The 25,298-nt window shown below is 40.6% G+C and overlaps 1 protein-coding gene across 2 annotated transcripts in view; it reads left to right on the plus strand.

Moving 5' to 3' along the window:
* The window catches only part of FMO1 (flavin containing dimethylaniline monoxygenase 1), a 42,473-nt gene extending 17,444 nt beyond the window's left edge, over positions 1 to 25,029 (plus strand). For both annotated transcript variants that reach the window (XM_012765156.3, XM_012765155.3), the window contains 7 exons: positions 10,838 to 11,026; positions 13,026 to 13,188; positions 16,624 to 16,766; positions 19,055 to 19,254; positions 21,281 to 21,636; positions 22,641 to 22,713; positions 24,262 to 25,029. In XM_012765156.3, the coding sequence (XP_012620610.1) occupies positions 10,838 to 11,026; positions 13,026 to 13,188; positions 16,624 to 16,766; positions 19,055 to 19,254; positions 21,281 to 21,636; positions 22,641 to 22,713; positions 24,262 to 24,604 (1,467 nt within the window). In that variant the 3' untranslated portion in view covers positions 24,605 to 25,029. The remainder of the gene's footprint in view (positions 1 to 10,837; positions 11,027 to 13,025; positions 13,189 to 16,623; positions 16,767 to 19,054; positions 19,255 to 21,280; positions 21,637 to 22,640; positions 22,714 to 24,261) is intronic.
* Positions 25,030 to 25,298: the final 269 nt, after the last annotated feature.

The raw sequence follows: 25,298 nt of genomic DNA on the forward strand, positions 1-25,298 counted from the left end.
TTAGCAGAATTATCTGGCTAAAGTAATCTCAGTCCAAGCAAAAAGCGAGCCCAAAGACCAACAACAGCTGTACTTAGCCTCTTGGGACACAAGATAAAATGCTCCTTATTGAAAGCCATATGCCGTACTTTGAAAATAAAAAAGAAACAAAAATGTTCCTATTCTAGGTCATAGACACCTAATTAACACTAAACATCATTTATCTAAGAATCAAGAGAAATGGGTCTAGATCCAGCTGTGCCCGACTGGCTGTATGACTTGGGCAGGTCAAACGCACAAAGCTCAAAAAGCAGTGTGAGGGGCACAAAACTGAGAAGGACTCACTCTGCCCTTTGGAGCTGTCAGGCAGGTGAAAGAAGGCGAGGATCTCGCAAGGCAGAAACTGCGCCGTGGCCACTTAAAGGAGTGTAGGATTACAGCCACTTTGGGAAGCCAAGGAGGCCTTCCTTGAAGAGATGGTGTGATGGGCTTTGAAAAATTTTAACAGGCAGAAGAGATGGAGCAGAAGATACCAGGGAGGGAACCAGTAAAGAGAGAGTGCTGGGTATGTTCAGCAAATGAAAGTAGCTTATTGGTGCATGTGGTGCGTGTAAGAGGGGTGACGAGAGGAGAGAAGGGTAGCTGAATGTTTGGGCAAGGGGTTCATACTCAATTTAAAAACCGTGGGTAATAGGAGATTTCTTTGTTTTATTACGCTGGTTTCACTTGCATGAGGGAAAGGCCCAAATATGTTTGTAGGTAAAGAGAAAACATCTGCATGAGAGGAAATGATTAAATATATAAATCCAACCTTGGGGCAAGATGCTAGCAGAAGGAGGAGGCAGTGGCACTGCAGGCACGAGCGGAAGGGCTAGCCTTGGAAAGAGGGGGAGGCAAGAGACACACCTTCCCCAGAGACTGAAGGGGAGGGAAGTGAACAGGGAAGAGAAATTTTGAGGTAGAGGAAAGAAGATGCAAGAGCAGGTGCACCAGAGACCTCAAATCTTTCAGGAAAACATGGCGCCTGTGGAGATGAAGTACTGTGTGCGAGCGGTGAATGGGGTTGGGGAATTAGAACAACAGAGAAAGTCATGAAAAAAATATTATAGGGAATGTGATAGGACATCAAAAAGATAACTAAGGCCGGGCGTGGTGACTCACGCCTGTCATCCTAGCACTCTGGGAGGCTGAAGCGGGTGGATCGTTTGAGCTCAGGAGTTCGAGACCAGCCTGAGCAAGAACAAGACTCCGTCTCTACTAAAAATAGAAAGAAATTAGCTGGACAACTAAAAATATATAGAAAATATTAGCCGGGCATGGTGGTGTGTGCCTGTAGTCCCAGCTACTCGGGAGGCTGAGGCAGGAGGATCCCTTGAGCCCAGGAGTTTGAGGTTGCTGTGAGCTAGGCTGACACCACGGCACTCACTCTAGCCCGGGCAACAGAGTGAGACCCTGTTTCAAAAAAAAAAAAGAAAGACAAAGATAACTAAGAGAAGTGCAGAGCAGTAGCCAAGGTAAAATGGCACCCAATTAACAAGTCATTCCACCTCTATTACCTCATGTATAAAATGAAAACGTGGAACCAGCCTGAAAAACAGATAAAAGCGGAATTGCTAGGGGGCTTAGGAAAACCCACCGCTTTCATCAGCCCTCTCTTGACACAGCAGCCTCTTTAGGCACTGCCGAGATACTCTGAGATTCCTCCAGAGCCTGGTTGGAAAGCCCTAAACTAGAGTGACCTTGAAGGTGCCTCAGCTCTAACATGCTATGAGCCTTCTAGTCTTTCTAGAGACATCCCTTCCTCTCCTGCCCCAGCACACACACACACACACACACACACACACACACACCCCTCACAAAAGATCGGCTAGAAATGCCTTTGCACTCAAAGTAGGTGGCCCATTCAAAACCTGCAGAATTTAAAAGCCTGCTCTAGCCATGGCTGTGCTTGCCAGAAAGTGTACAAAGGGGGACTCTTGGTGCCTTAGTGGGGAAGGGATCATCATGCAAAAGTAGAGAGGCAAAATGCAGAAACCCAATAAAACAAACACATGTGGAGGCAGTTTCCATTTCCAGATAGGCAGAGGGCTCAGAGATTATAGAGACTGTAAATCACTGCTCTTAACCAGACACTGCCAAGAGCTTGACTGTCTCTCCCAGCTCCCACAGCCGCAAGGAAAGAGGAAGCAGACTGCGGCTACAATGGAAAGAAAGGACACCCTACAGTGGGGAGGGGGAGGCGATGGCGACAGTTTAAAAGAAAAGGGACACATTGGTAAGGAACAACCTCTGACCAGAGGGGAGGCAGAACGCACGTGCGGAACACTCCTCAGACTCTTGAGAGGGAGGGGAGGCTTAGGACAGTAACATCATAGGTTGATTATGTTAATTATATTATAATAAAGCAATACTTGAGAAAACAAAATTTGAGGAATTCACTTGTCACTAAAAATGAATGTTACTTTTAGAGAATTTTAGTGTGGGAAGGGACCTTGAGAAATAGTCTTCAGGTAAAGCCAGGATGACACTATCCAGAGGTGATGAAGTTTGCTGTACTGGTGGGAATGCTGTCTGCCTCATCCGCCACATCCCTGCAACATGCTGCAACATATAACCCTGCAACAATAACCCTCTCTGGAAACACCTCCTTCCTTGTGTACTTCTGCACATGCATTCCTTCATTTATTCAACAAACATTTATTGAACACCTACTATGTGCCTTACATACCACATATTTTTACATTCCCTAAGGACAGTGATGAAGTGTGAGAATACTTCCCCTCTTTAAATTATTGAGGAATGGTTCCTCAGCTACTTCTTCTTTTAGAGTCGGTAAACCTTACTCTTTAAAAGCCTTACTTCGAAAACTTCAGTAATTTGCCCAGTAAAGGCCAATTATATTGAGACAGCGAGAGTTGTAGCAGAGAAAGAATTTTTAATATCACAAGGCGCCAGGCAAGGAGATGGGAGTAATTTTTTGAATCCATCTCCCCAAGAATTTGGGGGCTAAGATTTATAAAGGTGGTTTGGCAAACAAAGAAAGGGCCGGGGTATTAGGTTTGTTGATTGGCTAGGGGTGAGCTCATAGGGTTGGGAAGCAGAAACTGTGTTCTTGGCTGGGACGGTTCCCGAGTAGGGGGTTGCAAGACTTGCTGGATTGGCTCTCGCACATGGCCACGGCTCTGGTTGCTCCTCCACGAATGCAGAGTCTGGAAGCTATCTCAAAGACCAGTCTTAGGTTTTGCAATAGCGATGTTATCTATAGAATTGATTAGGGAAGTCACAAATCTTGCATCTGTCAAGGAGACATGACTCTTAAGCAGGAAGCAGTCACAGCAGTAGGGAAGTTAGGGAGCAATGGCTGGTTAACTCTTAGCTGTATCTATACTTCTATAGACATCAGATATGTGTCACTATTCCTGCTTTATGGCCTTACATTATTTTAATATCAGTGGTTTCACATATATTCAATAACATTTTTGAATTCCTGTTGTCCATTGTAGGGTACACCTGACAGGCCCCCACGCTCACAGGGCTTACATTCTTGGAGGTTCCTCAAATTTCCTCCAAAGTTTCTGCAGCTCTCCTGTGATATAAATCCAAGAACTGGACACTGTCCTCCTGTGACAGTCTGACTCTCACCAGGGAGAAGGGCAACAAAGTGAAATGGGTGCTGGCTGTTCTAAGGAAAGGAAAAGAAGGAGGAAATAATTATTTTTGGAGACAGGAAGTGTGAATGTCATAAGCATAGAGAGAAGGCTTCTCTTTAGGAGTGACTTTTAATATCATGTTACATTTATTTTAAAAACAAGAAAGAGAAGACAAAAACCTTCTTCCTATTGTCTACACTCCTCCCTAAAGGACACCAAGCTCAAGAAAGTAAATCTCCATGGTAGTTGTAAAAAAATAACACAAATAATGGTTAACATTTTTGAGAGCTTACCAAGCACTGTTCTAAAAGCATGATAGCTATCATTCCAGTTTATCCTGGGGGTGATGTTCTATTGTTCCCACATGAAGGTAAGAAAACTGAGACACAGAGAGGTTAAGAAAATTCCCAAGATCACTCAGTTAAAAATGTAGAGCTTGATGGCCGGGCGCGGTGGCTCACGCCTGTAATCCTAGCACTCTGGGAAGCGGAGGCAGGAGGATCCCTTGAGCTCAAGGGTTCAGAACAAGCCTGAGCAAGAGCGAGACCCTTTCTCTACAAAAAATGGAAAAATTAGTGAGGCATGGGGCACATCCCTGTAGTCCCAACTACTTGGGAGGCTGAAGCAGGAGGATTGCTTGAGCCCAGGAGTTTGAGGTTGCTGTGAGCTATGATGACACCACTGCACTCTAGCCTGGACAACAGAGCTAGACTCTGTCTCAAAAAAATAAAATAAAAAATGTAGAGCTTGTGTATGCACTCGGGCAGTCTGACTTTGAGGCCTGTGCTGTTAAGAACTACATTCCAAGCACTTCTAGAGTCTGTTTCACAGCTAGAGAATCGGGCAAATCTTGGATGTGGCTCCTGGAGTCCCCCCAAGTGTCCCAGTGGGTGATGGTGACCTCCCCACTGTCCAGCAGGACCAAAGTGGACCAGAGAGCCAGAAACCCCTCTGTTTGTGCTCTTTTTCTTTTCCCTCTCTCCACAGTTCACCCCTCCTTTCCTCTTGTCCCCTCTCACTCATTTTTCTCTTCATGAGAACAAAAATCTTCCTCTGAGCGGCCCTATCCGTATTCGGGGGGGCACGTGTTTCCACACCTGGAGCTCCAGGGCAATTGCAGACCCACACGGGGCTGATGCCCAAGTGTCCGCGGCTGGGAGTGAAGGGGTGTGCAGGGCCTGAGGTCTCGCAGGCCTGGGCGTCACTGGGAAGGTTGCTTACTGAGGCAAGCACTGGAGGGGGGCGCCCCGGGCTCACCAAAACAAATCAGAACAGGCATGGACCGTGCTCTCTGTGCATACACTAAATACTCCAGACCTTCTCTTTTTCCAGAAGAAACAATCAGTGCAAGGAAAGAAAAACAAGACCAAAGAGTTGGTCTTGGATTCTACCCTAAGGGCTTAAATTTCCTTTAAGCTACAATTTCTCATCTGCTAACATCTGTGATACATTATTTCACAATAGGCTTCAGTGTTTCCTGGAAGCTTTTCTTCCTGCCTTTATAATTATCTTCCTAAATTTTGCAAAACAGAAGTTTTTCTTCCTCTATTTTTGTTTTTCCTGTTCATTTGATTTAAGATCTCATACAATACATAGTTTCTGAGATTATTCTGCTCCAACAAGTCCCCAGTGAGTTCCAATAAGTCTCTGATATTTAAACTTACCATTACAAAATGCTTTCAATTTTTCAACTATTTTTCTGGAAATCTTCACAAAATGTATTATGCATCTCTCTACCTCCTTAATGTCAAATTTAGCTTTGGATAATCGCTAGAAATCGAAACTATTAACAACAAAGTGTTATTTACTATGTGATATTCTTGGATGCCAGAGAAAGGTGAAGGAACTTCAGCCCTATAGTAATTGATCCCCAAATGTTTATAACTGATGTTTTTTGGCTTATATTGCAGTTTCTTTCCTTGTTGTTTGCTCTCATTTATCAGTATTATGGCTCTTTATACCTATTTTCTTTATTCCCATAATCCAGAGGAAACTTGATTACTCTTTTAACTAAATCAAATCAACTTTATATTTAGTTCTAATACCTATCGTCAGGTCTAAGGATGTTCTGAAGCTGTGCTATCCGATATGGCAGCCACTAGCCACAGGTAGCTGTAGAACATTTGAAATGTAGCCGGTATGACTAAGGAACTGAGCTTTTTTTATTTAATTTAATTTTAATTAATTTTAATTTTAAACTCAATTCAGTTATTGTAGAACTTCTAAGTATATTTAGATCAACTCGGGTATGTGCATCCACTTTTCCCAGTGAAAATATAGAATTTCGCTATATGTATATATATAAAATACACACCAGATTTGGAAGACAGGATGAGAAAAACAATGTAAAATATCTCATTAATACTTTATATTGATTACATGTTGAAATTATAATATTATGGATATACTGAGTTAAAATATATTCTCAAAATTATTTTCACTTTTTACTTTTTTAATGCAACTGCTAGAAAATTTAAAAGTACAGATGTGGCTGCTATCACATTCCTGTTGGGCAGTGCCACTCTAATGCCTTCTCACTCGAAGTAGGGTCCATGGGCTGGCAACACCTGCCAGGGAGCTTGTCAGAAATGCAGACTCTCAGGCACACCCAGACTGAGTCAGCATCTTCATGGTAGTAAGATTCCCTAGGCCGTTCTTAACAAGATTAAGAAGCACTGGTCTAGAGAGCTGTGCTTCTCAAACTGTGGACAACAACCAGGTTTTTTTTAAATTTCCAATTAATTACAGGCTACTGTTTGTCAGATATAATAAAAATAAATTATTTTTAAAAATGAAAATGGCACAAATAAAAGTGTATAAAATATAAATTCAGGCCAGGCACAGTGGCCACAGTGACTCACACCTGTAATCCTAGCACTCTGGGAGGCCAAGGCGGGATGATCCCTTGAGGTCAGGAGTTCGAGACCAGACTGAGCAAGAGCAAGACCCCCATCTCCACTAAAAATGGAAATAATTAGCTAGGAACTACTGAAAAAAAAAAAAAGAGAGAGAGAGAAAATTAGCCGGGCATGGTGGTGCTCACCTGTAGTCCCAGCTACTTGGGAGGCCAAGGCAGGAAGATCGCTTGAGCCCAGGAGTTTGAGGTTGCTGTGAGCTAGGCTGATGCCATGGCACTCTAGCCTGAGCAACAGAGTGAGACTCTGTCTCAAATATATATATATATAAATTCAAAATTGTATAGAGTGAGAAGTCATAAAATTAATTTCAACAAATGTCATTAAATAATGTAGAAATAAGAGAAAACAATTACAAGAAAAGGACATATTGTTCTTTGAAAATGTGCACTAGGCAATTAATATAGAGAATCACCACTATACTTGTATCTTTTTGCCAAACAAGCAAAACATGTTTTGTGAAATAGAGAGTTCTTCATATTAAACAATTATAGGCACACTTCAAATACACATTGTTTATATTCCTATCTAAGGTTTCTAATGTGACAGTGAAGCTTGCTTCTTGCTTGTCAATTTTTCTAATCCGCACTGGATGGATAACAGTGCTCTTCCGGCAAGGGCAAGATGGCTGAATAGAGACATCAGTCACCAGATTGTCTCAGAAAGAAGGAAAAGTTTTAGATTTAAAAAAAAAAAAACATAGCTCAGGTGTGATTCTGAGGTAAAAGTGCCAGAACCTGCCAGAGATCCCATGGGAAAAAGTTGCAGAGCAGAACAAGAAGGAACAAGGTCTTGGCAGAGATCAACTCTCAGAAACTTGGAGCCGCGCGGAAAGGGCAGGTGAAGGTTTGTTTCTCCCCCCTCACACCTTTGGCAGTTGGCGGGCGTCTGAGCTGCTGGAGAGCTTCTCTACCCTCACAAGCCCCAACGCTGCTGCCGCCAGTGAACTGGGAGCTCCTTGAGAACAAAGCACTGGGCAGCCAACCCCCTCGGGGTGGCTCCCCCTCCCACACCCCTGAGCTGAGGTGGCGGGTGCCCTACTGCTTCTCCAGCCACTGTGTGTCTTTGTCCTCTCCAGGGAGCCTCAGCCCCTCAGTTTTTGTGTCATGGTCCCCACACAGATGTTTCCCAACTCCTGCCCAGACTGTAATAGACAAAGCAGACAATAACACACACTGGGAAATAGAAGCCCTGTTCAATAAGTGATGTTGAGAACATTGGGGTAGCCACAGCCAGAAACATAAAATGGACCCCTAATCTCTCACGATATACAAAAATTAATTCAAGATGCATTAAAGACTTAAACGTAAGGCATGAAACCATAAAAATTCTAGAAGAAAACAGGGAAAGCTCTTCTAGATATCAGCCTAGGCAAAGAATTTATGATGAAGACCCCAATGGCAAATATAGCAACAACAACAATAAATAAATGGGATTTTTATCAAATTAAAAATTTCTGCACAGCAAAGGAAACTATCACCAGAGTGGATAGACAGCCTACGGACTGAGTGAAAATATTCACAAATTATACATCTGACAAAGGACTAATACCAGAATCTACAAAGAACTCAAACAAATCCATAAGAAAAACAAACAATCCCATCAAAAAGTGGGCAAAAGGCATGAATGTTAATTTTTCAAAAGAAGATAGATAAATGGCCAAAAAACATGAAAAAAACACTCAACATCACCAATCATCAGGGAAATGCAAATTAACACTATAATGAGATACTACCTTACCCTTATCATAATTGCCATTACTAAAAAAGTCAAAAAACAATAGATGCTGGTGTGGATGCAGAGAGAAGGGAACGCTTATGCACTGTTGGTGGGACTGCAAATTAGTATAACTTCTATAGAAAACAGTATGGAGATTTCTCAAAGAAAAATGTAGACTTATCATTCAATCCAGCAATCCCACTGCTGGGTATCTAACCAGAGGAAAGAAAGTCATTTTATCAAAAAGACTCCTACACTCAAATGTTTATCACAGCCCAATTCACAATTGCAAAGATGTGGAATCAACCTAAGTGCCCATCAATTCATGAATGGATAAAGAAAACACGGTGTGTGTGTGTATGTGCATGTGTGTACACATATGTACTACCCAGCCATAAAAAGGAATGCTGGAGACCATTATCCTAAGTGAAGTATCTCAGGAATGAAAACCCCAACACCATATGTTCTCACTAATCAGTGGGAGCTAATGGATGGGTACACACAGACACAAAGCCATATAAAGGACATGAGAAACCAAGAAGGGGGGAGGATGAGAGGGTGGGTGAGGGATAAAAACTTACCTATTGGATACAAGGAACACTATTCTGGTGATAGGCACACCAAAAGCCCTGGCTTAAGTTTTATACAAGGTATCCATGTAAAAAAAAACAACACTCGTACCCCCTTAATTAATATTTTGAAGTAAAAAATAATAATAATAAAATATTTTTAAAAAGCAATGCTCTTTGCAGGGGATAATGTATATCTAAATTATTTACGTAGTGCTTAATAATATTCAAAGCAGAGAAACTAGATTCACAGAGGTATATTGATTGGAATGGAAGAAGAGATGTTAATGCAATCTCAGCAAAGTCAGTGTATTTTTTTTAACTGCTATCCAAAATAAAGCAGATAGTGCTGTCTTTTTAAAATTCATCTTCAATCTTTGATCAGTAGCCAGTTCAAATAATGTATACTGTAAGGTTATAGTTAAAAATACATTATCTTTCCATGAAATAAAATGATTTCAGATTTTACACACTTTTGAATAACAGTTTTCAAACTAACCTTAAAACATCACACGTTATAATGCAGTCCTACTACACATGACGAGTACATAGCTCAAACTCTTCTCACAAATTAGACAAAACCAAAACTGATCTATGTTCTGTTCAACAAAAAGGAGTCCACATGCTTGAATACTAAGCAATGTCAAATTATTGCTATAAAAGTTTCTAAACGCTTACTCTCAATTTCTGTATTTATGTGATAACAGACTAGTAACTAACAGTCCATATCAGTACTGCTCTGTAGACTGCATATGCCTAGCACTGCTTTATACAGTCCAGCAGAATCAAAAATCAAGATTTAGTAGTCTTTCTCAGAAGCCTTTTAGCACCCAATTTTTGGGACGTATTCTGGATAAGTGAGGCTGTCAAATTTGGAGCCACAGATAAGCAGGTTATAGTCAACTCCTATCAGTTGGTGAGATCAGTAACAGTAAACCACAGAGATATGCTTATAATTTTATTCTCTATGATTGCTGTATATTTTATGCAGATCTAGGTTCTAATCCTTTGGGTAAAGAGGGTAAGCCCACTTCATCTGTGAGGTTTATGTTCATGTTTCCACTTGTTTACATAAATGAAATAATTTTTATTTATAGGAAAAATGAACTATACATATCCAAGATGGTAAATAATATTAAAGTACTATCAAGACTTTCCAAGATTTTTCAAGACTTTCCCCTTGAAATCAGGAGACTAATTCTCCATAATACCACACAAAAGACAGAGGCAATGTATATTAAAGACATTACTAAAGCTGCTTATTATCCAACCTTGTGGTAGTCTTATGAGATGTTGATGCTTGCTGGTTAATTGAGTAGAAACTGGGGGCGGGAAATTGTTTAGTGTTAAGCCATGCACACAGTAGTCCAATCTGAAACCTTTGTCTTGTTTCTTCTCATAATCCCTAAATCTAATTGATCTCGCAGTCCTATGGTGTGGATGCAGACAGAAGGGAACGCTTATGCACTGTTGGTGGGACTGCAAATTAGTATAACTTCTATACTACTTACTACCTTACTGCCTTCTCACAAATCCCACCTCCCTGGGTTCTGACTGTCCTTGCCTCTGCTTAGGCCCTCATTAGCAATCAAGTGGATTCATGTTTCAGGTTCTTAACTCACCTCCTTCCTTTTTTTCCAGCCCCCTCTAATTCATTTCTTTGTAGAACCAAAATTATCTTTCCAAAGTTTAATGTGAATCACTTCCATGTTTAAAACATTCAGTAGACTGCCTTAACCTTCCTATAAAACCCAAATTCCTTAACTTTGGATACAAGATCATTCATAATCTGAGCCCCTCTTTTCCACAATAATTTCAAGAATACCTCATGAAACCAAAGTACCTAGCCATTGTCCATCATCCAAATACTACTTCCTGCCTCCCTTCTATTTCCATATTCTCCTTTACTTTGTAGTGATAGTGTGTGAATCTGGACAGGTGAGTTCATCCCAGGTTAATTTTTTAACATGCAGTGAATGTTCATGTGTGGGAATTGTTTGTACAGGAACATGTTGAAGAAGGCAGAGCCAGTCTCTACAAGTCTGTGGTTTCCAACAGCTCCAAGGAGATGTCCTGTTACTCAGACTTTCCATTCCCAGAAGATTATCCAAACTATGTGCCAAATTCTCAATTTCTTGAATATCTCAAAATGTATGCAAACCGGTTCAACCTTCTGAAATGCATTCAATTCAAGGTAAGACATGAAACCTCAGTTAGTAGTCAGACAGTGTTTTCTTCCCTCTTTTCTGTTACTTCTCTATAGCCCAGCCCTGGGCTCCGTAGACAAGATTTTGAACTGACAAGATTAATGACACCTGCCTAGATTTCTTTTCCTGTTATGTTCACCCTCCACCCCAAGTAAATCTGAAGGTGGGGGTGGTTACTTTGTGTAAAGGTTCACATGTATAAAATATTAGTTTGTCATATTTACATCCAAGTATCCTAAGGGACCTAAAAAATGTCAAACCACATTTTCAGCTTGCACCAAATGCCTACACACATGAACACTGACCACTCCTACCAGCTCCTTGGGTACTCTCTTCTTGACTACACATTTTTAGGAATGGGCATGTGCAATGTTCCATACACAAGAGAACTTCACTATTAAAAGGAATCTTTTCTAGATATTTTTGGGAATAGAAAAATCTTTGAATATTGTTCTTCTCCTAGGCCCTCTTTCCTTCCCATTTCAGAGGTTGGAGACAGGAGAAAGACAGAAGGACAGCAACAAAGGAATATATTTTCTTTCTCTTCTTTCTTTTTTCTTTTTTTGGGGGGAGGGGCTCTTTTTCCAAGAAACACATAGAAATCCATGTATTTCCCTTCTCCTATCTCCCTCCCCTATCAGAGATGAGGATGTGAGGAATTCCTAGGGAATGACACACAAAAAAACAACATAAATGGAGTCATTGACCAAAACAAGTGGCAAATAAGAATAACATTCATATTCACAGTTTTAAAAGTTTTCTTAAAACACTCCATGGTCAAGGAGTATTTTATCCCACTTCCTTATTTTGCAAGAGATGTAGTAAAAATAAAGTACTACTAAGTGAATGAATATAACCCACAAAAATTTTTGTATAAAGTGTATCAGAATTCCTGAATCTACAACATTTTTTTCTGCATGCTGCCCAAGACCATTTAAAAACAATTTTTAGAAATTTTTTAAAGTATATACAAGCAGCTGTCTCTGAGAGGTGATCTGTGGTTGATATTTGTGTGGTTTTGTTTATCATTCTTCTCTATGCATTCCAAATTTTCAGTGATGAACATTTATTATTTTATGCTTACAAATAAATTTTCTTTTGAAAGGTTTAAGTTAACTGAAAATTTATTTTTAGAAAGACAGAGTTGCTAATACAAATGTAGAAACCCAATAAGCACTTTGAATATTATAAACCAAACAGTGAACCCATTAGAAGGGACTTGAGAAGGCTGTCTTCTTTAAAAACTTTGAAAAGAAAGGCAGCAAAGCCTCTTGGTCAGTGAATAATTTATGCTTTTAAATTTTATTTGTATTAGATTATTTGTACATATATTTCCTGAATCAAAAAGATAGTACTGCTTTTAAATTTTATTTGTATTAGATTATTTGTACATATATTTCCTGAATCAAAAAGATAGTACTTATGGATATATACTCAATGAGAACAAAAAATAGACTATTAGAAATCTGGACTACTTCCAAAAAATTCAGGCCATAAGGTTAGCACTTTTCAATAGTTCTGTAGATCTAGGAGAACTTCAGCAACATTTTGTAAGATCTTTTATAAACTAAGATATGTGGGGCCAAATTCATGTTTTCAATTATGTAATACTCACATCTCTATTAAAAGGAACTATTGTTAAAGAGAGACGATGAGAAATCAGGCTTTATAACAGAAAGGATAATGAAAAAGACTTCAGAAACCTAGGTTATAATCCTAGTTTTATCACTTGCTGTGAGAAGTGGAGCAAATCACTTAAAATCTTTGGAAGCCACTACTTCTCTTAGATACCCCGCCAAGCTTACATACTCCCATCCATGAAATCATGATAGTCTAATAGCCTGATTAGGATTCTAGGATCATGCTTATTCATTATGTTTAGTCTGTGCTCTATAGAACTTTTGAAATGCCAACTGGTACATCAACAAGCAAGCCCTTAATGGAAGCTTGACAACTGCTAATCATATCCGTGATTCTTTTCTCTAGACCAAAGTCTGCAGCATAACAAAATGCCCAGATTTTCCTGTCTCTGGCCAATGGGAGGTGGTCACTCTGTGCGAAGGGAAGCACGAATCAGCCATCTTCGACGCTGTCATGGTCTGCACCGGTTTTCTTACCAACCCTTATTTGCCGCTGGATTCCTTTCCAGGTACAGCATTTTCTGCACCTGCCCTTGAGTTGCTTCATGGGAGCCACCCTGATACTTGATTGGTCTGGGAATGAATTCCATTACATAGTTAAAGATGTGAGGTAACAGGAGTTTTTTCTAACCAGCACTTTCTGGCCAGTTTTTGGCTTTCATTTGTTCCAAACAACTTACGAGTGTAGAAGAGCAAAATGGATAACTTAATAAGCAGTTTTATGCTTCACTGAGATTCAATGTCCCTCCATAAGTGACTGGTCACACTCAGAAAGTCTTCAAAGACAGGGTGCTTGGACAAGTTCCTGGCCTCAGCTGCAGCTGCACATTGTCAAAGTTGAGTTTAGAGGCCCCAAAGGCAATCTGTAGAAAAAGGAAAATGTAATTTGATTTTTTTGTGTGTTTGCTCATTTTATATGAGCCATAGCAATTAGCTAGATAAAAGGTTTATGGCACTGGATTAATAGTCAACAGAGAGATTAGTTTCAGGAGACAAGTTAAGACATCTTTGGGTTTAAGTTTCTTTATCTGGCTTTTGCAACCACGAATCACGGTAGTTTACGCCAGATTTTAACTGGGTTTCAATTCAAGGGAATAGAAAATGTATGTAATAGTTTTGTTTACTTTATCTGTAGTAAGCATCCAATGAGTTAAAACTTTCAGAAACATTTTCCAAATCATCTAGATATGGCCTAGAGTGATCCAAGTGGATAAGACAATAGGTAGCCTGTATTGCAGGAGTGAATAGAGTTTACGCAGTTCAGTGCATCACCTGGAATGATAGTAATGCTCATTTTGCAGGAAACTCACACAACTCCTGTAACCATAGGAATATAGGATCTGCCTGGATCTTCACCCAAAAGTGACGCAAGTTGTATCGTATTAAGATAAAGCATACCCTGAAAGCAACTGAGCCAATGTTCTCAATCTGAATAGATGAGCTTGAGACCCATGAAGGAGGAATTCTAGGCTGTACAACTACCTGGCTTATAATCTTGGGTCTCCCACTTAACCTTTCTAAGCCTCTGTTTTTTCACCCATAAACTGAGGAACTTGGATCACTTTTCCCAACAGTATATATCACAAATCAAGCAAAAAGAGCTCTACAAGACTTGTAGTCTTTCTTAAAAATCCATCTTACCAGCCACTACCAATTTAAAGTCCCTGGATAAATGATTGTTAAGGAGACTTTGAGCTCTAAAGTCCTGTGATTTTAAACTTGAAAAGGAGTTCTCTTAACCCCACCATCTCCCTCCCTCTCTTCAAAACATGCTTAGTCTATATATACTTCTTGAGAGGGTTGTTAACTGTCAAAAATTCACTAAAGATATTAAAATGTGTATCACAAGCTCTAGAAGCAATTCCAAAAGAGGTATTCCAAAAAGTCTTAGAAAAAATAATAGGTATCACAGTTAGAATAAATTATAATTTCCCAAGATGGTTACATTTATTCATTCAGGTATATACATTCTGGTGTTTACTAACACAGCCACATTCACCTAACGTAAGTTCTTACTCTGTCCTCCTATAAGAGGGGAAAGTATTAGTCTGATAGGAGACTCAGCCATAGAGCTTCATTTTTGTCAATTTGTGACTCAAAACAGCCTAGTCCTGAGAGATTCTAAAATAATATGAGATCCAGAGATAATTTTATTATTCTCCTTAGGGTTTTCCAGTTCTCCCTTCTCAGTAGTTCTCTGATCCATATTGGGTTTCTTGCCTGAGTTAATATTTGAACTTGGTTGCATCCTTGCTAAATTCTAAATGCTCTGTACTGTGGTTAGGTTTTAACTAGGATTCGTGTTAGATTTCTATTGAGTCAAAGTGAGCCGAAGAGCCACCAGGCCTTGGTAAGGCCACTTCCCACAAGTATACATATTTCTCCCCTCAGAATCTATAGAGGTCTTATCACTTTTTCTAGAAAAACAAAAAAAAGTTCTTTGATTAGCACTTATTACTTCTGAATGTATAACGTGGCCTTGAGGGTATTTCCAAATACTCTCCGTTCACACTTGATGTTTCAACAGTAGTTGGCATCACTGCCTCAGATATCCTATCAAATTATTGAATCTTAGTGTAACTAACGCAATCCCTTTTTCTCTGAGCCAACTGTGGCCAACTCAGCAAACTTGGCCTGAGTTACCGACAGTCACCAAGGTGCACTATCAATGAACTTCCCGCACTCACACGAATCTTTGTGAATAGGGACTGCATCTCATTTACCTTATTTCCCCCACATCATTTAGCACAGTGCTGGGCACATAGCAGATGTCCAAAAATGTTTGCTGAATAGAGACACTAACTCACAGTTCCCTTAAATGTCTTTGTTCTTGCTCCTTGCTTGTGAAAAGCTTATCTAAATCAAATATATAGTAAATAGATTCTTATTGTCCCATTAACAACCATTAAAGCAATCATGACTCCTTATACTTTTGCTTAATATGTCTTGATGCCACAATATTTTAGCTTAGTTGTTAATCATCTAATAAGTAATACTAGAGGCCTATCTAGTGAGATTAAGTAATTACCCCCATTAAATAAATAAATAAATGCCAGCTAATACCTTTTTTTTTTTTTTTTTTAAGAGATAGGGTCTCATTCTGTCACCCAGACTGGAGTGCAGTGGTGTAATCATAACTCATTATAACCTTGAACTCTTTTTTTTTTTTTTTTTTTTTTGAGACAGAGTCTCGCTTTGTTGCCCAGGCTAGAGTGAGTGCCGTGGCGTCAGCCTAGCTCACAGCAACCTCAAACTCCTGGGCTCGAGTGATCCTTCTGCCTCAGCCTCCCGGGTAGCTGGGACTACAGGCATGCGCCACCATGCCCGGCTAATTTTTTATATATATATATCAGTTGGCCAATTAATTTCTTTCTATTTATAGTAGAGACGGGGTCTCGCTGTTGCTCAGGCTGGTTTTGAACTCCTGACCTTGAGCAATCCGCCCGCCTCGGCCTCCCAGAGTGCTAGGATTACAGGTGTGAGCCACAGCGCCCGGCCCAACCTTGAACTCTTGAGCTCAAGCGCTCCTCCCACCTCAGCTCAGCCTCCCAAGTAGCTGGGACTACAGAAGCACACCACCATGTCCATAACAAATAATGCCCATTAAAAATAATAATGTTTTTATTTTTTGTAGAGACAGGAGTCTCGCTATGTTTCCCAGGCTGTTCTCAAACTCCTGGCCTCAAGTTATCCTCCCACCTCAGCCTCTCAAAGTGCTGGGATTATTTCAAAGAGTTGGGATTACAAGTGTGAGCCATCATGCCTGGCCATCCACTAATGTTTTATAAAGTTATGTGTTCATAATTTAGATTTCCTCAAAACTTGAGTATACTAGTAAAAACAACCTAAACCATCAGTCAAAAGGATGTTATCGACTGAAAACTATTTATGTTTCATTCAGTTATCCTGTAAATTCTGTTTCACTTCTTGCATTTTTCCTATAGGTATAAATGCCTTTAAAGGACAGTACTTTCATAGCCGGCAATATAAGCATCCAGATATATTTAAGGACAAGAGAGTCCTTGTGGTTGGAATGGGAAACTCCGGCACAGACATTGCAGTGGAGGCCAGCCACCTGGCAAAAAAGGTACCATTCTTGATGTTGCTTAAAGAGCTTTATCTTAAGATGCATGCCTCGATCAAACAGTGTTTGACACCATGATAAATATTAAGGAGCAAAAATATTTAACACACACACACAACAGATTGCTATTTATTTTTTGTCAAATTTTCATAAATTTTACTATGAATTCCATTTGTCATCTTTCCTGCAAAACCAACTCCTCCGATTTCTTTTTGTCATTTTCCCAGCCATCCAGCAAGAACTACAGGACACGTCTCTTCTTTACTCAGTGCCATAGGTCAGAAAATCCTGGCAGTTTTTCCTGGCTACATGCCCCCATTTGTCCCTTCCTTGCCTTCTTGATTGGCACCACCCTCATCAGGTCCACACAGTGAGGCGATTGCATTGTTCTCCTAATAACAACTGTAGGAATTGTTAATATTTATTGGGATCGCTCTGTGGCAAGCACTGCACTAAATGCTTTTTACTGCGTCACTTCAACCAATCATCAGAACAAGCCATTGAAGTAGGTACTATTAGTATCCCTGACTGCAGATGAGGAAGCCAGGGCTTAGAGCAGTTAAGGAAGCTGCCGGAAGTCATACCACTAGCAGATACTAGAGCCAGTCCTTAAGCCCTAGTTTCTTTAAGCCAAAGCCCATGCTCCGAACTCTGCCCTGCACCCCTGCACCGCTACCTACAGCCCATGCTCCCACTCGCAAGCCGACCAGACCCCAGCCACCAACAAACAAGTCCGCAGACAAGGCTGCTCTCATTATGACACCCTCATATTGAAAAACTTCTAATAACTCTCATTATCTGAAAAAAAATACATAGCAGATATAGTAGCTCTGCATGATAGAGTTTTCCATAATCTTGTCCACATCTACCATTTTAACTTTAACTGTGCTGTTTCCTGCATGGTCATCAGCTACAGCCAAGCAGGTCTACCCTGTGGCTCTTTCCAGCTCCTGTGTTATGTTTCTCCTTTACTCACACCAGCCTCCTCCCCTCCACAGAGCCCTTTCCCTTCCGTTACAATCTGCCTTTACATTCCCAGATATCTCATCCCAACACAAGTGATCTCTCCCCATTCAGAATGCATGTACTATTATAAGTTGCAGCCCTCAACTGGCACTTTTTAATTCTTAGTATTGCTAATTACCTTTTATAGTATACATTTTCTTTCCAACTATGCTGTAAACTCATAGAACCACTCAGCTAACTAATATATATTAGTTGTTGGCTTCTAACGTGCTAAATGTTGTGCCAGGCACTAGAGATATATTGGCAAACACAACAACAACAAAAACAAGATCCCCAGTGTCTTGGAGCATATTGTTTCGGGAAAAACAAATGCCAAATAAATAAGTATAAATAATTACACCAATAATTGCAAGAGTGAAAAATCGTTGTGAAGAAAAAAGATTGGGAGTATGTGACTTTATATTGCCTTCTGGGACTTTTCAAAAAGGACTTGATGGGCAGCGCAGTAGCTCATGCCTGCAATCCTAGCACTCTGGGAGGCCACGGCAGGTGGATCGTTTGAGCTCAGGAGTTCTAGAACAGCCTGAGCAAGAGCAAGACCCCATCTCTACTAAAAAAATATAGAAAGAAATTATCTGGACAACTAAGAATATATATATAGAAAAAATTAGCCGGGCATGGTGGCACATGCCTGTAGTCCCAGCTACTCAGGAGGCTGAGGCAGGAGGATTGCTTGAGCCCAGGAGTTTGAGGTTGCTGTGAGCTAGGCTGATGCCACGGCACTCACTCTAGCCTGGGCAGCAGAGTGAGACTCTGTCTCAAAAAAAAAAAAACAAAAACAAAAAAGGACTTGATGATTGATTCATTGATTGATAGTTTTATTAATTGATTTGAAGAAACTTAGCAATTTGGTGGTGTTATCCTGAAAGAAGAGAAAGAAGGTCTTGAAACAAATATTAACACAGGCCCATCCACTGTGACTACCACATGTGGGTAACATATTATTATTTCTATTTCTGCAATCATTTGGAAATTTCTTCAATTAGAAAACATGTGTTGGGGTGTGGTGGTGGTATGGTATCTCAAGCCTGGCAGCTAATAAGTGTTCGGTAATATGTCCCAAGGCACTTTAACATTCTAGGTACTCCAATCATTATCTCAAAAAAATCACCTTAAAATAGAAGCTAGAAGTTCTATACTTCAGGGATATATTTTGAGAGCGGCCAACTTTTCAGGGTCTTTCAATTCATAGCACTTCTCAAATCTCTGGCAGGACCAGCCCTGCTCAACACGTCAAACTGAGGGGTCTCTCTGGTTGCTTCCAGGTGTTCCTCAGCACCACCGGAGGGGCCTGGGTGGTCAGCAGAGTCTTTGACTCAGGGTACCCGTGGGACATGGTGGTCACGACACGATTTCAGAACCTGCTCAGGAATTCCCTCCCAACTCCAGTTGTGACTTGGCTGATGGCAAGAAAGATGGACAGCAGGTTCAGTCACGCAAATTACGGCTTAATACCAAAAGACAGGTAAATATGACATATCTGTCTAGGGCTATTAGCGGGAAGGAGCCTCAATCTTTCCAGTGGCCTATACAAACCAGGCAATAACATAGCAACGTGACCCAATGTGATATAAGTTACTTGATAAAGGCCGGTTACAGTGGCTCAAGCTGTAATCCCAGAGCTTTGGGAGGCTGAGGTGGGAGGATCACTTGAGGCTAAGACTAGCCTGGGCAACACACCAAGACTCTATGTCTAAAAATATACATATATTTTTTATTAGCCAGGCACCACTGCACACACCTGTAGTCCTAAATACTCGAGAGGCTGACACAATAGGATCACTTGAGTGCGGGAGTTCAGGATGACAGTGCGCTATTGCACCACTACACTCCAGCCTAGGAGACAGAGTGAGACCCCCTAAAAAAAAAAAAAAATTATTTGATAATAATAGCTAACTCTTCTTAAATTCTCGATAAGTAGATTATGTATTTCACCTTGTTGACAGTCCTTTAAGGTAAGTAGTATTATAATCATCCTTCTATTGTGGGGAAACTGAGGCTTACCAAAATTTAGTCATTTTCCTAAACCCACTGAGTAGTAAGTGAGCTCTGTGACTTTGGCAAGTGAGTAGAGCCTCAGCTGCAGCAATCAAAAGAGAGTGATTTGTCTGTGAATCTGTTGACAAAAGCAACACACCTGCCTTGGTTCATCGTGTGGGGAAAATTGAATCCTATAGGTGCCCTTCACAAGTTGCTTCTCTACAGTTGCCTCTCTAATGGCAATGCCTTCTTGCCCTTGTCAACAGGACCTTGGTTTCAGTCTGTCCTTTCACTTACAACCTGTGACTTATCCCATTAACAAGAGCCAAAAGTTTTATTTCCTCATTCATTAAGTTTATACAATGAAAATCCATTATCAGCTGACACCACAACCCGGAGATCCTGTCTGGTCTCCCTCCAGGATTCATTCTGGACGAATATGGGTCAGGTGGCACCCAGGCCACCACTGATGGCATGCAGCCCCCTCCACCACACACACTTCTGCTTTCCTCTTCCCTCTTCCCTCTCTTTATTGTCTCCCTTTCTTCCTTCCTTATTCCTTATCTGCCCTCTTTTATCTCCTATGTCCAGGCTCCTCAGGGGTTGTGACTCTTTCCAGTAGAGGTTTTGCTACCATAACCTTTATCTAGCCTGAATGGTGGCTCATGGGGCTATAAAGAATTTGGTTTAATCCCATAAATATTAGAACATATGGAAGAAACCTGAGAAATTATAATCCCTTCTCTCTTAGGCTTACTCATTGACCATTTCCCAAGTTCTTTTCATATATACTATTTCATGTGCTCTTCACCCTACCCAGTGAACTAAGGGTGGAAAGTGCTAGTATCCCCATATTATAGGTGAATAGGAGAAAGCCTATAAGAACTACAAGACTCGCCCAAGCTCTATTAAGTATGAACATTTGGGTAAGAAGCCACTCTTACTACCTCCTACTCGAGTGCCAATCCTGTTTTACCACATAGTCTCTTTCTGTGCATTCCCCAAAATGGCTCACCTTATACAAAATCAACTCACAAATTGTTTGTCTTGTGATTCCCAAGGTACAGCCAGAAAAAGATGATTCTTCCCTTGTTCCTCTAAACACATGCATGTTTTCCTTACACAAGTGCTTCCTAGGAAGAGACTACCAGAGAGAGCATCCAGTAGTTCTCATCAGATAGAGAAGTACCTGGTTTCTCTTGTAGTCCTTCAGTATTCGGCTCTCGCTAGAATGACAGTGACAGCTGAATGCTGAAAATCAGCAAGAAAAACAAAAGTGAGAGGAATCTCTGGCTTCCTCCCCAGGCTTCCAAACTCTAGAGAATGGTAAGCCTATTGTGTAATCCTTCTTGGACATTCCTGCATCTCCTTCCACAGAGGTAACTTCTACCAAGTCTGACAATTCTTGTCCGACCAAGGGGACAGCCCCAAGATGCAGGGAAGATGAGGAGGAGGGAGGGCTGGCTGCACCGTTCACTAGTAGATCCTTCCTTGTTGGTGTTTTTCTTTAGGACTCAGCTGAAGGAGTTTGTGCTAAACGATGAGCTCCCAGGCCGCATAATCACTGGGAAAGTGCTCATCCGGCCAAGCATAAAGGAAGTAAAGGAAAACTCCGTCATTTTTAACAACACCCCAAAGGAAGAGCCCATTGATATCATCGTCTTCGCCACTGGATACACCTTCGCTTTCCCCTTCCTTGATGAGTCTGTAGTGAAAGTTGAGGATGGCCAGGCATCACTGTACAAGTATATCTTCCCTGCACATCTGCAAAAGCCAACCCTGGCTGTTATTGGCCTCATCAAACCCTTGGGCTCCATGATACCCACAGGAGAAACACAAGCTCGATGGGCTGTTCGAGTCCTGAAAGGTAAGCGTATGAGAAACAGCAAGGCATGAGGTTTGGGTGTGCCATGCGAGTTTAGATTTTAGACTGTTACCCAGCTCCTATTGAAAGAAGAATCTTTTGAAAGCAGGGTCCAGGCTGGGCGCAGCGGCTCACGCCTGTAATCCTAACACTCTGGGAGGCAAAAGCGGGAGGATGGCTCAAGTTCAAGAGTTCGAGACCAGCCTGAGCAAGAGTGAGAACCTGTCTCTACTAAAAAGAGAAAGAAAAAAAAGTTTTTTAAGTTTGTAAAATTAAATATTTAAAATTCAAAAAATAAATAAATAAAACAAAAGCAGGATCTATTCTATTGTTCACTGAATTATACTATCATAATGATTTGTACCATCACCATCATAAATGATAAAGCAGGGATCAAAAAATATAAGTTGTATCTATGTCTACCTGTTATTTCTTTTTCTTTTCTTTCCGTTTTTTCTCTTCTCTTTTCTATTCTTTCTTTTTCTTTATTTTTAAAGACAGGGTCTCATTATGTCACCCCGGCTGGAATGCAGTGACTATTCACGGGCATGATCATGGCTCACTGCAGCCTCGAACTCCTGGCTTCAAGCCATCCTCCCACCTCAGTCTGCAGAGTAGCTGGGACAACAGGTGCATACCACTGCACCCAGCTACCTGTTATTTTGACTAAGACAAAATAACAGTCGACACTTCTGTCAGTTGACTGAATCAAACTGGTTCAATTAAAATTTTAAAATTCAAGCAAGTGAGTGACAAAATTCAGGCAAAGCCAATGGAAGGTTCTGTCATATCAAATAACTCCTGAGACATCCAATGCTTATCCTTCCAGCTGATGGCGCTATTACCAGGAACATACCACACCAGTCAGCTCAGGCTGCCAACATTTTTGGCAAGAGAATAGATGAGTGGCTGGTTACTAGAAATGAAAGAAGAGCAGGAAAGCATCTTTATCCATAAGTAAACAGCTAGACCTAAAGTTAAATTGCACTTTTTTTTTTGTCTTACAGGTGTGAATAAGTTGCCACCACCAAGTGTCATGATAGAGGAAGTTAATGCAAGGAAAGAAAACAAGCCCAGTTGGTAAGTTAACTACTAATGCTTTATGAAATTGGTAAAAACTATAGCAGAGAGGTGAGAGTTACATTAGAGGAAAAAGAAGCGTCGGAAACTTAGAGGAAAGATACTAGGACAGCCTGTTTAAGAAGAGAGGAGGGAAAGGAAAATTGAAAAGTTTCAATGTCCCCAGAGTCAACACTTCAGACAGACCATGGCTGTCTAGCAACACCTGGAGTCTGGATTCCAAACCAAGTACTGTGTAGCTAACCTTCACCTACCATGCACATTATTCCATACCTCATGCATAATCAGCAGGCAAACAATTGCGCTTATCCACTGTGACACTAGAAGTGTCTGCTCATTCATTGATTCAGCAAGTCTTTATCAGCTCTATTGCATTTATTAAAATTGCTGCTTTTGCTTTTCATTTTTAAATGGTTGGGGAAAAAAGAAGAAGGAAAAGAAGATTTTGTGGTATGTGAAAATTATATGAAATTTAAATCACATTGGCCATAAATAAAACTTTATTAGAACACAACCATGCCCATTCGTTTACATAATATCAATGGCCACTTCGGATGACAACAGCAAAGTTGAGTAATTGACACAGTAATGTGGCCCCCAAAGCCTAAGTAAGACATTTACCATCCAGCCTTTTTTCGGAGTCAGGTTGTTGACCACTCCTCTAGAGGAGGGGCTTCCACTTGCGCTGTGTTTTGTGGCTGCCACTCAAGAGCCAGGGCAGAGGCCAGCGAAGGCAAGGAGTCCTGGCCCTCTACTGTCACTCTCCATCCAACCAAAACATTTCCAATTTTATCCACCTTACTGTTTTATCTGTTTTGGGCTCTGATATAAATTTTCACTTTAAAAAGAGATTCTGTGGCATGAAAAACGTTTTAAAATCGCTGCATTTAAGGAAATTGTTATCGCTTCTCCCATTCATATACATTCCCAAACTTCCAGGTGTTGATCTGTTCTTGTCAAAGTACCAAATTCCAAAACAATGAAAGCATTTTAGACGTCTCTTCTTTATCCTCAACCTGGAATGTGATTTGATCTCCATTGTGAAACTCCAGTATAATAGATAACTAATTAGAACTATTAACACTACATGGTGTAATATCTTCTTATCACATAGGTCAGCCAATTATTTTAGGGCCTCAGACCAGCATTACAGGGAATTCCACCCTATGGATTTTTGCGGCTTTTTACATTATTTTTTACATTAAAATCTATTTAATTTTTGAAAGATTTAGAAATTGTAAAATATGTTTTCCTCTAGAAAATGCTAACCAATTCACAAAAGAACTAAAGAAATTCTAGCTATGAGTATTCAGAGCACCCACTGAAAGCCATATGTATAAAGTATCTTTTGAAAAGGCTCATCTTCTATTTCAGAAATAGAATGAGACCATCAGATAGCTATGGGTGTAAAGGGGAGAATACAGGAACCATTCCAAATTTTGCAGCAGCATTTGTTTTTTTTGGGGGGGGGCACTTTTACTTGTTCAAAGGTTATCATTATTTTATTTTTTTGTCTTCCTCTTTTCTCCCAATCTTCTTTTTATAAAGGTTTGGCTTGTGCTACTGCAAAGCTTTGCAAACCGATTATATCCCCTACATAGATGAACTCCTGACCTATATCAATGCAAAACCCAACCTGTTCTCTCTGCTCCTGACGGATCCACGCCTTGCTCTGACTGTCTTCTTCGGGCCCTGCTCACCGTACCAGTTCCGCTTGACTGGTCCAGGAAAATGGGAAGGAGCCAGAAATGCCATCATGACCCAGTGGGACCGAACACTGAAGGTCACCAAATCTCGAATTGTACAAGAATCCCCATCTCCCTTTGAGAGTTTACTTAAACTCTTTAGCTTTCTGGCTTTGCTTATAGCTGTTTTCCTGATTTTTCTATAGGAAAAAGATTTCCTAAATGGCAGATGCACAGAGTAAATTTACAATGCTCTGATTCCTCTGTTACAGCAAGAAGGCCTTCACAGTTATAAACCACATCTGAGTAGTGAGGGCCGCCCTCTCCCTTCCCTGGCTGCCTCTACGGCTACCCACCACTGTACCCTAAGCCTCTCCCAGCTCCACTTACGTCTAATGCTAGGGGATGACAACTCAGATTTCTGTGCATTTGAAGGCCGTTGGAAGGTTCCAGGTCCATTTTAAGAAGAAAGCTGTTCTTGACGGCACTCTGAGCAGTCATAATTATTTTCCATATAAACTATTTTCATAGATATCAACTAAAACCCTCCACTTTATAAAAGATTGGGTTGTACTAGAATGGTGCTTTTATAGTATTGACTGATTAAAAAAGAAAGAGAAAAAAAAAGAAACCTAGAAATTGATTGTTTCAAGTGGTCTTTTGTTCTCTTTTTAAGGGTTGGGGAAATAGAGATGAGGATGAGGAGTCTATGAATAAATCCATAAAAGGAGAGGGGGGGTTCAATGAGTTCATCTGAGAGTTGCCAAAGGAATGTACCTGCCTGAGACTGTTCATTCCCCCAGAACACTCTCTGTGAGAAAACAGGTGCTCCAGCTGGCATATCAAAGATCCACATGAGATCTACTCCACATAAAACAACCACCTCTACAGGCTCTTACA

The sequence above is a fragment of the Microcebus murinus genome, chromosome 2 (assembly GCF_040939455.1).
Source record: "Microcebus murinus isolate Inina chromosome 2, M.murinus_Inina_mat1.0, whole genome shotgun sequence".
In the NCBI taxonomy this organism is placed as follows: domain Eukaryota; kingdom Metazoa; phylum Chordata; class Mammalia; order Primates; family Cheirogaleidae; genus Microcebus; species Microcebus murinus.